The sequence below is a fragment of the Trichosurus vulpecula genome, chromosome 4, assembly GCF_011100635.1.
Source record: "Trichosurus vulpecula isolate mTriVul1 chromosome 4, mTriVul1.pri, whole genome shotgun sequence".
Taxonomy (NCBI): Eukaryota; Metazoa; Chordata; class Mammalia; order Diprotodontia; family Phalangeridae; genus Trichosurus; species Trichosurus vulpecula.
In genome coordinates, this window is record NC_050576.1 from 438309422 (window position 1) to 438322094 (window position 12673).

General features: G+C 45.6%; 1 protein-coding gene across 1 annotated transcript in view; it reads right to left on the minus strand.

Annotated features, from left to right (window-relative positions):
- Positions 1-12673, minus strand: part of ATP13A5 (ATPase 13A5) — a 114369-nt gene that overhangs the window by 24539 nt on the left and 77157 nt on the right. Inside the window, exons 19-23 of the mRNA XM_036756038.1 lie at positions 10919-11110; positions 9111-9238; positions 8038-8117; positions 5790-5832; positions 2079-2188 (exon numbers count right to left, since the gene is read on the minus strand). Of these exons, the coding sequence (XP_036611933.1) occupies positions 2079-2188; positions 5790-5832; positions 8038-8117; positions 9111-9238; positions 10919-11110 (553 nt within the window). The remainder of the gene's footprint in view (positions 1-2078; positions 2189-5789; positions 5833-8037; positions 8118-9110; positions 9239-10918; positions 11111-12673) is intronic.

Below are 12673 nucleotides of genomic sequence, written 5' to 3' on the forward strand. Positions count from 1 at the left end.
CAGCTCTGCTGCCAGCTTCCACATAAAGCCTCCCTAATCCCCCTCAGGGCTGGTGCCCTCCCTCCCAGATTACCCTATAGTTACACTGTTGTGTGTGTTACCCATGAGTTCAGACATGAAAGTGAGATCTCCTTCCTCATATTTCTTCTACATTTGCAGACCCTGCCCTTTGGCCCCTCATGCTTTACCCTATGTTATACTTTCTACCTGTCAAGACCCTTATTTGAATGTAAGCTTCTTGGGGGCAGCTAGAGTGCTAGAATTGGAGACAAGCAAATCTGAGTTCAAATTATGACTCAGACATTTACTTGCTGGGTGACCGTGGGCAAGTCACTTGGTCCTGTGAGCCTTGGTTTCCTCATCTGTAAAATGAGGCGGTTGGATTCAGTGACCTTCAAAGCGTGACTCTGTGGTGGAGACTCTATGATCCTAGGACCATGTACTTTTTCCTCTTCATTTCCCCACTGCCTAGCATATCAGTGACTTGATAAATGTTTGGGGTCGAGGAGGTCTTTTCTGACCTAGACTGCAAGCTCCCTGTAGGGATCGAGAACACTCTCTCTGTCCTCGCTCTCCACATCCTGAGCACTGGGCTTTTTGCACAACAGAGGTCAAGGCATCATTTGTTGGACAAATGAGCAAGAAGGTTCATCATTTACCTGAATGTGAGAGGTTACACAATTAAATTCAAGAAGCACTTACCAAGTACCTACTACGTGCCAGGTTTTATGCCCAGTTCTGTGTGTACAAAGACAAAAAGGAGGCAAGTCTTTGCCATCAAAGGGCATACTGTCTTACATTTTCAAGTGGAAATAGGAAATCACCTCCCTAAGTTATCCGCTTAGTAGATCACAAATCAGAAGCTCAAGTATTACCCATTCCAGCCCCTTCCTTTTGCACATGAAGAAAGTGAGTTAACAGGAAGGTGAGGGGCTTACCCAGGGTTACAGTGACAAAAGCAGGATTTACCTTAGTTTCTCTCATTCCAAGGCATCAGTTGCTACCCAAATTAATTATAAATAGTTTTTGGATCATTCGTGGTTATAGATTGTCTATGCTCCAGCTTTCTTTATGGATAGAGTCTCCTTTTGGTGGATTGATTCATTTATTCAAATATTTATTGAGTGTCCACCATGGGGTTAAAGAATCCTGTTTGGCCATGGTGGGGAAGGGGTACTATGGCCCTTCTACAAATGAACTGGAAAAATTAAACCATCTCACACCGGACTTTCCAGATCCCCAGATCTCAAACTCTACCTAATCAGATCCCTGGATGATATTCACCTGGAAATAGGCACACCTCAGGGGGTGGAATATGAAGTCAAAGCAAGAAGCATTTATTGAGCTTTGACCATGCTGGGCACAGAGTTTTTTACACACTGGAGGTGAAGGTAGAAGGGGCCCAGCAGAATGGGAACACAGGCTGCTTTTTTAATAAATCTATGAAATATAAATAGAATAATCTGCCTCCCTGATGTCTTGGTCAGCTGCCTGATCCTAAGTAAACTTTACACCCTCCCGAGGATTTTATAAAAGATGGTTGAATTTACCTAGTTTACAAATAGTGTCTAAGGTAAGGGAAGAGAAGACAATTCATACTCAAAACATTGATCTGAACCAAGCAAGAAAAAATTTAATAGGGATCAATGTAGTTTTACTCTTGGGTTCAGAAAAAAAATCAATGTAAGTACAAGTTAGAGGAATGAACAAATGAATAAATGAATGAATGAACAAATGGATGGATGAATGAATGAATGGACAAATTAACAAATGGATGAATGAATGAATGAATGAATAGATGGATAAGCAAATTAATGGATGGATGGATGGATGGATGGATGGATGAATGGATGGCCATTTATTTTACACTCATTCCTAGGGTCTGATCACCTGTCCTAAATGACTATGGTAGACATACTGTAACTGCAATCTGCTCCCAAGATTATATGGTTTATTTTCCTCTGTGCTCATTGCATAAAGCCATTTATCTTCCATTTTCAGTGTGTCTAAAATCTTTCTAAAGTGAAGGAACCTGTGCCAATTGGCCAGCTGGCACACCCTCAGATTGAGTGACTGACCTGATCAGGTGTGGCACACATTCTATGTTGGCTGTTTTTGAGGTGAAGGGGGAAGCCACAGATGCCTCCTGCTCAGACAGTGAAATGCCAGCATGAGCCATTTTCAAAGCCTGAAATGAAAGTTTTATGTTACACGTGTGAATTGAGCACATATAGATAACATTGCTTGTTATGAGGAAATCTTGGCACTATTCCCCAAAGTGGCCATTACCTTATCCTGGCCGTATTGCACAAAGCCAATCTGAGAATTGTGGGCTGGAAGCTTTATCTGGGTAATTGATTCTCAAGTTGAAAGCACTGAAGGCCTTAGAGAGTATTCCCAACTATGAAGCAAGTTCCTGACCAGAGTTACTGACTTCCCTAGGCAGTGACTATGAGACCCCTGGTTCATAATCCATGTTAACACTATAGGGCCCTTTGAGGACAATCAGCAAATACTAACATGGACTGGGCCTTTGAGGCCACCTTGCCTGGCTGTGTTAGGACAAGCGAATGCTCTACAATATCCCGCAGAGGGATCATTCAATCTCTATACTGAAGGACACAACAAGGGAGGTCCCACCAACCCAAAGGCAACCCACTCTGCTCCTCTAGTTCAGTTATTAAGAAGTTATTTTCATTAAAACAAGATGAAATCTGCCTTTGGCAACTCCCGCCCTTTGTCCTTTGGTCTGTGGTCCAGGGCCAAGCTGAATAAGGCATGTAAACCTCATCTGCAAGAAGAGGATGGCTGAGCCACTGGAAGATGCCTCAGGTTCCAACAAGATTAGGATGGGGTAGAATGAGGACTGAATCAGGCAAAATAAAGTGTAATAGGGATAAGAGGGGAACTGAACACTCGTCTACAAAAAGTCAACTTAAGCGGAGGAGGCAGAGCCAGAATCACATGAAGAAACAACAACAAAAAGGCCTGGGGTTTATTGGATTGCCAGCTCAACTTGAGTCGATAGAGTGATTCGGCCACCATGATGAGCTGACGCTGGCTTAGACTGCATTAAGTGAGAGGGTGGAAGGAGGTGAGGGGAATGGATGTTGCCCTGGTCACACCACATCTAGGGCTTAAGTTTGTGCTTTGGTGCCACAGTTAAAAAGGTCATTCTCAAGCCACAGAGTAGCCAGAGGAGGGTGACTCGGAAAGCAAAGAGCCCTGAACATCATGCTGATGTGAGAACTGGTTGAAGAAAATTGGTAGGTTCAGTTGAGAGAAGAATCAGGAAGGACATGATAGCTGTCTTCGAGGATCTGGAAGGCTGTTCCATAGAAGAAAGATTAGACTGATCGTTGGACAACAGGCTCATACAGAGAGAGCTGGAAGGGACCTCAGAGGTCATCATTGCCATAAAAGCAGTGTATAAATTGTAAAAGTGATCATTTTAAAGAAAAGATAGACCATGTAATTAATAAGTAGGATGCTAGACTTGAGGCCAAGAAGTCCTGGGTGTAAATCCCACTTCAGACATTTACTGACTCTGTGGCACAGCCAGGAGAAGTCATTTCAGATCTCTGATCCTGTCTCCTCACCTGTAAAGTTGGGATAATCACATCTGTAGCTGCTGCTTCACAGGTTTGCTGGAAGGATCGCGTGACAATATATGTAAAGTGCTTTACAATCTTTAAAACATTATATCAATGCTGATTCTTATCTCCATGTGTGACAAACTTCTATTCAGTTTAAGTCATTTGTGAACAGAAAATTTTCTCTGAGTTTAGATTTCAACACGAGGTGAATGATAATGCAAACTGTGAAGGAAGGATAGCCTGAAGAAAATTGTTGGAGGAGAATGACCAACTGCATTTGAAAGGAATAATAACGATGATGGTGATGGTAGCGATGGTGATAACAATGATGGCGATGGTGGTGAGGGTGATAGTGATAATGATGGTGGTGGTGGTGATGATGATGGTGATGACAGTAATAATGTTGATAATAATAGCTGGCATGTACACAACTTAAGCAGAGGCTTTGAAGGGATAGTTAAAATCTACCCTTACTCCCAAATTCTTTCCCCTGGATTTACCCTTCTTCACACTGAGTTTATTAGCTACGGGTCCTTGGGCAGGTGGGTCCACATGGCCTCTGTCAAATAGGCACACTCTAAGAGTGAGTAACTCCCAAGCTTTCTGGGGAGAAGTTCCTCTGTTTAAAATTGAAACGTGTCAGACTGCCACATGATCAAGGTTATCATCTGTAAAGGCAATCAGTAAATGAGAAGATCTCCCCGCCCCACCCACCCATTTGAATAGGCTTCAGTTGAGGCTCCAGGTGGGGCCAATGAAGGGATGTCTGATTATATCTTGGCTCCCAAGTAGGTCCAAACCCCTAGCTACTAGGTGCTAAGCCTACGTGGGTGTGAAGCCCCCAGGGTCCTAAGGGGAGTTGCTAAGACCAGGACCAATAGTAGGAGCCTAAGTTCTGGTTGCTCAGATGACATTTAATGAAGGCTAAAGAGGGTGTAAAAAGCTAGAACAGAGCTATTTGCAGGAGGCTTTCACTCTTGGAGGTATGTTGATGTGAAGGCTCTGGGCAGCTGCAGTTAAGAGCCCTCCAGCTTGTAAACCCTGATGTTTGGACTTGGTTAAACTCTGGTAACCACACATTGAGATTTGAATCAGATGAGGTCTCTGTTGACGTTTGTAATCTGTTTGTATTTGTTCTGAAGTTCAGGATGCAGGCTTTTTCCCCTGAAGTAAGTGAATGATAGTTGTATGCTGGATTAAAGTAAGATTGTTAACCGCTTAATGTTGCTTTCCTTAGTAAAGCAGATCAAAAGAACCTGCACTGGCAGCTTTCTGTGTGCTGGTTGTTGGTGGGTCTCACGCCCCTTCAGCAGCTGCTAGCAGATTGTTGCCAAGACAGGACCTTAGCTCTAGGGCTATGAGGGACCTCAATGGCTGTCGAGATTCCTGGTTGTACAGATGAGGCAACCAAGGATCAGGGAGATTAAATGATTACCTCAAGCTTCCTCATACAGCAAGTCTCACAGACAGGACTTCCTCCTCCAGGAAGTGATCTTTCCCTACTACCACTCAATACAAGCTTATCTAAAGAGACACTGAATTCATGATCACTTTCTCTCATCAAGCACTGTCTCCATCACAACACCACTTCTAGGTATTTGAAGCCATAGTATTGGATGTCTGTGGGAGGAGCACCATTCAGTTAATGGATGGAAGATCTCTTTGAGGGCTTGTCACCCAGTGATAATGCAAGTTTAAGTTTGCAAACAGCAACATGTGATACAGAGATGAATCCAAGGACTGCTGGCAATGACTCCATGGCCCCTCCTCCACAGGGCTCTGGGGACCATGAGGTGAGAACTGTTGCTCTCAGGCATTTTTGAGGGAAGACATATAGAGTCATAGGAAGGGCACTGGGCTCGAGCAGGCCTTTGAGCCCTGGCTCTGCCACTTAGCAGCTAAATGCCCTTGAACATCCCTCCTCCTCTCTTGGCCTCTCTTTCCTCCTCTGTGGAATGAGAGGTTGGATGAGGTGGCCTCTAAGGCTCCTTCAGTAAGTTTGCCATGGCAGCGGGAGAGGGGGGCAACAGGTCTGCTTGCAGTCTCTCTGTCTCTTGCCCAAATTCATATTTAATGTCAATGAACAGCAGAAAGACCAAAGGCTGGCTAAGAGCAGAGGAGGCAGAGCCTAGCCACCGGGTCCTCCTAGCAGAACCTTGGACATTGGATGACAGAACAAGAATTTCTACTCACCCCACAGTCATTTGCTCCATCACCGCACATGCCAACATAGTAACTGGAAGAAAAAGGATATGGGAAAATTCAGTGTTTTATGAGTCATCTCCATCACCTCTGGCATGCATGCCCCTGCCATTTCTAGGGAAAGAAGGGCTATAGGACACAAGGGACAAGAGGACCTGGACCTCTCCTCCTCCTCTAGGTTATCTTACTCCAGCCCCAGGGATACCTCCAGAGACTTCCATAGAGGTCCTCATAGGGCTCTAGACCTACACTTTGGAGGAGACTCTGAAGTCATCTAGCCCAACCCCTCATTGTACAGAGAAAGAAATCCTTCAAGAAGAGGCCCACCGAGTGACCTTTGCCACTTCCGTGCCAAACATTTTAGAGGATCACACAATCAGAGCTTCTCCAGCTTAGCTTCATGCAACAAACACAGAGTTTGAGGGTTTGTTTGTTGGCTGATAAGGTGATTTTCATGTGACACTTTGGTGATGAAAATTGTAGAAATAACTAAGCAAATGGAACACCCTACAGACATCCACACACATGCACACAGTGTACATGTGTCCACATCTCTGAAGCATCTGATAAAGCACCATCAGAGTACTTCATGAAACCACTCTGAGAACACCAAGGCTGCAACCAGCTCCCATCTGCTTGGAGAGACAATGAATGAAATCACATATGCCAAGGATCCACTATTAAGAGAGAAACCAGCAATGCAGAAATGCTTCAACATCCTCCTAGAATTTTATTCATAATTGCATCAATAAGATAAACAGAGGCCATAGTTTTGCATTCTTTTGTAACCCTTGTCTAGGGCTTAACACAGTGTCCGGCACACAATAGGCATGTGTTTGTTGATGATAGTGGTGGTGGTTGTGGCATTGATGATGAAGAAAGAGGAAGAAGAATTGGAGTGAGAGGAAGAAGAGGAAGAGAAGGAGGAGGAGGAGGGGGAGGAAGAGGAGGAAGAAGAATTGGAGTGAGAGGAAGAAGAGGAAGAGAAGGAGGAGGAGGAGGGGGAGGAAGAGGAGGAGGAGGAAGAAGAAGATGATGAAAGAAAGAAAGAAGGAGGAAGAGAAGGGAAGAAAAAGAAAGAAAGAGAGAGAGAGAGAGAGAGAGAGAGAGAGAGAGAGAGAGAGAGAAAGAAAGAAAGAAAGAAAGAAAGAAAGAAAGAAAGAAAGAAGGAAAGAAAGAAAGGAGTAGGAGTGGGAGTGGGAAAAGGAGGAGAAGAGAAGGAAGAAGAGGAGAGGGAAGAGACCAGGTCTAAACTCCTCTGTTCGGCCTCCTCAGCCTTTACACCTCCTCACCCCCATCCCATATGCCTTCTTGCTGGACCTCACACAAGACACTCTGTCCCCAGACTCTGGGCTATGCCCCTTGCCTGGAATCTTCTCTCTCCTCATTTCCACCTCCTGGCTTCCCTGACTTCTTTCAAATTCCCACTAAAATCCCTGCTCCTCCAGGAGGCCTCCCCCTTATTGCCAGTGCCTCCCCTCTGTGGCTTATCTCTGATTCATTCCCCCTATACCTTGTCTGTACAGCTGTTTGCAGGTTGTCTCCCCCATTAGACCAGGAGTTCCTCGATGGCAGCGAATGACTTTTGCTTTTCTTTGTATCCCCACTGCTTAGCATGGTGCCTGGCACATAGTAGGTGTTTAACCAATGCTTATTGCCAGAACATTGATGGCTCATCCCAAGCCCTTATCCCCCGATTTAAATGGCACACAAACCATCCTGTTGCCTCTTTTCTCTCTCTTCAAGCCTGAGTATGACCTTTACCAACAATGTTGGGAGGCCAGAGAGAAAACACTTCATTTATGGCAAAGAATATACTTTAACTTACATGAACTGATGCTGAGTGAAGTGAGCAGAACACAGTACCAGACACATTGTTTGATGACTAACTTTGATAGACTTAGCTCTTCTGAGTGATGCAAGACAATTCCAAGGGACTCATGATGGAAAATACTGTCCACATCCAGAGAAAGAACTATGGAGTCTGAATGCAGAACAAAGCAGACTGTTTACTCTCTCTTTTTTTCCTTCTTTCTCATGGTTTCTCCCATTGGTTCTAATTCTTTTTTACAACATGACTAATGTGAAAATATGTTTAATCTGAATATATATGTAGAGACTGTATCAGATGGAAGATTAGGGTAGGAGGGAAGGAGGGGGAGACAGTTTGGAACTCAAAATCTTATGGAAGTGAATGGTGAAAACTAAAAATAAATTAATTAGAAAAAAAAGAACATACTTTAATTTCTGGAATTCTTCCACAAGGCTTGATTTCTGCCCAGGAGACATCCTGGCAAAAATGGCTCCATTCACCAGGATCTGCCATGAAAACAGAACAATGAGATGAGAAAGGAGAAAACAGTAATGATCATTAAAAAGAGTCTGACAAATGACTGGCTGGCTCCCCCTTTAATGTCCCCCACCCCATGTGATAGATCTGTCACTGCGCACAATTCTGGGGGCTGGGGAAGGGGAGGATGAAGAGATCTTGGGCTTTAATATTTAACCAACTACACGGAGCTATAGCCCTAGGAGCTTCTGCGCCATCCACCCCATCAGTTATGTCTACAGCGCTTCTGCAGTATTAATCAATCAAAAACCAACAGCCCAGAGAAGCAGGACAAGATGCTTAAGAAGCTACTTGGCATCGACGCATTTTCTCAGCTTTGTGCCTGTGACTTTCACAAGCCTGGCTCTCTGCGGGCAGGATTGTGAGGTGCCAGGACATGCTAGACACCATGTCCAGATAACCAGCTCAGTCTACGTGGCACTGCTTGTCTCGAAGGCACTCAAGCCCAGGACTACATGCTGTGCTTTGAAAACAGGACATGGAGAGGATGAAATTGGGCCTGAATGGTTGCAGGAGGTGGGAAGTGAGGCCTTCTGCTTCCTTCTCCTGGCTCTAAGACACAGACCCAAACATGAAGAAGAAAGGGGCATTTCAGTGTGAGGGGCACTAAGTTGGGAGTGAAGGATTTGGATTCACATCCTGGCTCTCCTGGGCTCACTACTTCGCCTCTCTGGGCCTCAGCTTCCTCAAACATAAAATATGGGAGTGAGTCTCCATCTATGGTTCCCTAACAGCCTTATGGTAGGTCTGGGTCCACAGTCCTTCAGCCAGGCCGCGTCCCTGGCATTCCCCAGAGGTTTCTTTCTCCATGGAGGCTGGGGATGGAACAGTCAGAGGAAGCATTCCGAAAACATGAGTTAAAGGGAATGGAGATGAGGAGATATAGAGGAAATGCAGGCCCCGTCTGGGCTGGCAGGCCCACCCCACCAAGGAACACAGGGAAACTCTTGTTCTTCACTTACTTTGGGAAGCAAGTTGCTGAAATGTTGGGTGATCACTTGGTAAGATTTCCCACTCATGGCAAAGTGGTAATGGTCTCTTGGCCCCACCTCAGGGAAGGAGGCATCTCCAATGGGGAGACAGATCTCCTAAAACCCAAGATGCAGCGCGTTGGAGCAGGTGTGAAACAGGCGATGTTTGCCTCCCTTACCATCCCCCCTCCCTTTCTGCTCCATTTTCTCTTCTCCCAACACCATTACCCAGGGTGTTTCCAATGTCCCCTAGTGCCTATGGCTCTATCCCAGGGGCTGGGCTTCCCTGTCCACCAGCCCAACTTTTGAAATTTACCCACCTATGCCTCCTTCTTCCCAGATGCCAACTGGCTTCCAGGAAGGAAAAGACCTAATAAATTAATTTATATTGTGGGGCTCATGGACCCACACAAGGCCCAATAATGCCCTGGTTTGGAAAGCTTGTATTTAGGCACCTTTTGATGGTCACAGTATAAGTCTAAGGGACAAAGATGGCATAGTTGCCAGAGTGCGGCTTTCTGAGGGAGAAGATTCAAGGTCTCCATTGTCTCTGGAGTATTTGCATTTTAATAAAAAAGTTGCCAGTGGTAGAACTGCAGGCTGTCTAGGTGTCTGCTTCCCCCTCCATGCCTAAGGCTGACATTTTTCTGCCTTCCTTTCCTCAGACTACCTAAGGAAGATGCCCAAGGAGTTTGTTATCTACAGAAGTGTGGACTGAGTTGGCCCTAACCAGGCTGTGCATGATCCAAACACTCATAATATAATGGGCCTGGGGCCCAGAAGACAGAGTCTAAGCCTGGCACAACCATTAGTTGTATGACATGGGGTAAGCCACACAATGGCTCTCGTGCTCAGTTTTCTCACGTATAAACTGGGGACAGTAACACCTGTCCTGGCTTCACTGCAGGGCTGTTAGAAGAAGAAAACCTTCTATGGATGGAAGTCATTATTACTTTTTAAAAAAATGCATTAGTTTATGTGAAAACAGTGCGATGCCTGGCACACAGTAAGTGCTTAATAAATGCTTATTAACTAACTGAGAGGCTTGTTGGCTCAGGGGTTTGCTAGTTTTGTAAACATGGGATTAAAATAAGGGGCTGTTATTCCAGCTTAGGCAGCAAGGTTCTCTAACTAGACCATTAGGTAGGAGATAGATAGATCAGAGTTTGAATCCTGGCTCTGCCACGGACCGCCTGGCTCACTGTGTGACCAATTATATAACTGCTTGGGGCCTCAGTTTCCCTACCTGCAAAATGAAGGGATCAGACCAGATGGCATGGGAGATCCCTTTCAGATCCCATGAATAATGGCAGCTATCGCTATGATGGCGGCTTGCTTGGGGAGTAAGAAGGAAGGAAAGAATCTGACAGCTCCCCCTCAGTGAAGCCCTGAAGCTCCTTCAGAGCAGAGTCTTTATTCTCTGAGATTATGTATGTAAAGCACTTGGCAAGCCCTAGAGCAGATGAGGAACTGGAAAGATCATTTCTTCTCATTGTCATCTTCACTGTTACTTGTTCACATCCATAGTCCCTAGAACAGGACTCCATGCACAGTGTTACCGAATTGGATTCAATCGACATAGAAGTCATGTGCTGCCCTGATTGGGCATCCGAGGACCTGCATTAGGATCCTAGACCTACCCCTTACTGTGTGAATGATTTTGAATAAGTCACTTCTGCTTGTGCCACAGTTTCCTTGTCTGTATAATGGGGGGGTACAATTAGTATCTGGGTTCCCATCTACTCTCAACCCTGTGGTCCCAAGGAAGCTCCTTCATGCCTATTACCAGCTGTGCTGCTTACAGTAGACCAGGCTCTCTGACATGCGCACCTTATTTTTGTGCCCATCCTCTTTGTCCTCCAACAGCTGCCAGGTCACAGACGCAGGAGAGAAGCTTTCTGGTTCATTGGCCTCAACGAGGATCACCTTATCACCTTGAGGAATCATTTCAGAATTTTTTGCAACTGTAATGGCAGTCTGAAGGTTGTCACCTGGATCAAAAAGGGAAAACAAAGAAAGAAAATTAATGTTCCTTATTTTATACGTGACAACAGATTCCAAATATCCTAACCTGCTAGGAACCCTTGGGCAAGTGCCCTGGCCCAGAGGAGGGAGCCTTGTGGCTGGGGGCCAGGCTTACACAAGTTCCCTCTGCCCATGATTGGGGTGTCTGACCACCAGGGTCTCTTCTGCTCAAATACTGAGACAAATGGCTCTATCCACTTTTAGGTAACTTCCTTCCACTGTCTGTTCACCTTGGCTCCCCAAGTCCCTTCAAGGCCTACATCTGGCATGAAGCTTTCCTGACCTTCCCAGTGGTTAGCAACCTTCCTCCCCTGAAGTCACTCTGTATCTACTAGGTGCCTACAATGTGTCTACACACATCCTGTGTCTCCCCTCAGGACAATGGGAGCTCCTGAAGGGCAGGGAGGGGACTGTTCCATCCTCATCACTGTATCCTGGGTGTCCAGAAAGATGTGGGGCAAATATCAGATATTTCACAAACATTGGTTGAGTAAACTCAAATGTTTCCCATCCTCAGAAAACATTTGATAACTTTCTGAATGAACAGGATCGGGACTAGAAGGGACGTTATTGTTGTGGTTTGGTCGTGTCCAACTCTCTGTGACCCCATTTGGGATTTTCTTGGCAGAGATACTGGAGTGGTTTGCCATTTCCTTCTCCAGCTCATTGGACAGCTGAGGAAACTGAGGCTCACAGGATGAAGTGATTTGCCCAGGGTCACACTGCTAGTAAGAGTCTGAGGCCAGATTTGAACTCAGGAAGATGAGTCTTCCTGCCTCCAGAGCCGGCAGTCTCTCCATTGAGCCCCCTAGTGGCCCCACGGACCGTAGGGACCATCTGGTATGGCTCCTTCATTTTATACCCAAAGGAACTGTGGTCTAGAGGAGAAGCGAGCTGTCCATAGTCCCCCAGGTAATGAGTGACTGAGCTGAGAGGCAAACCCAGATACGGCTCAGATTCTGAGGTCACTGATTTTCTCCCAGTATGCTCTACTGGCAGGTGTGCCTTGCTTTACACAGTACACATGTTCCAGAAAATTGGCGGGTCATCTGAATTTTTGTTAATTAGAATGACTGGTCAGTGCATGAGGATTTCACTGTGGCACAGGGGAAAGAAAGAACATTGAATCTGGACTTCAAATCCTGACTCTGCATCCTGGGCAAGTTGACATGACTTCTCTTGGCCTCAGTCTCCTCTGTAAAATGAGGCGTTAGATGAGATGACCTTGAAGGTCTTTTTCACATTATGGGGACCTCCTCCCCAGACTACCCCTAAGAAGACAGTCATTGTATATTACATACTCATCACCAGCGACACCCAAGTCAGGAGCTTACAGCTGTCCACAGAGTGCAAATGGGCTTCTTTGATTGCAAAGGTGGAGAAAGTGCTAGTTTTAGGACCCAAGGTCCTGGGGCCCCTTCAATCAATCAACCAACCAACATTTATTTAGTGCCTACTATATGTCAGTGCCTACTATGTGTCAGGAACTGTGCTAAATTCTGGGAATACAAAAGAGGCAGAAGACAGTG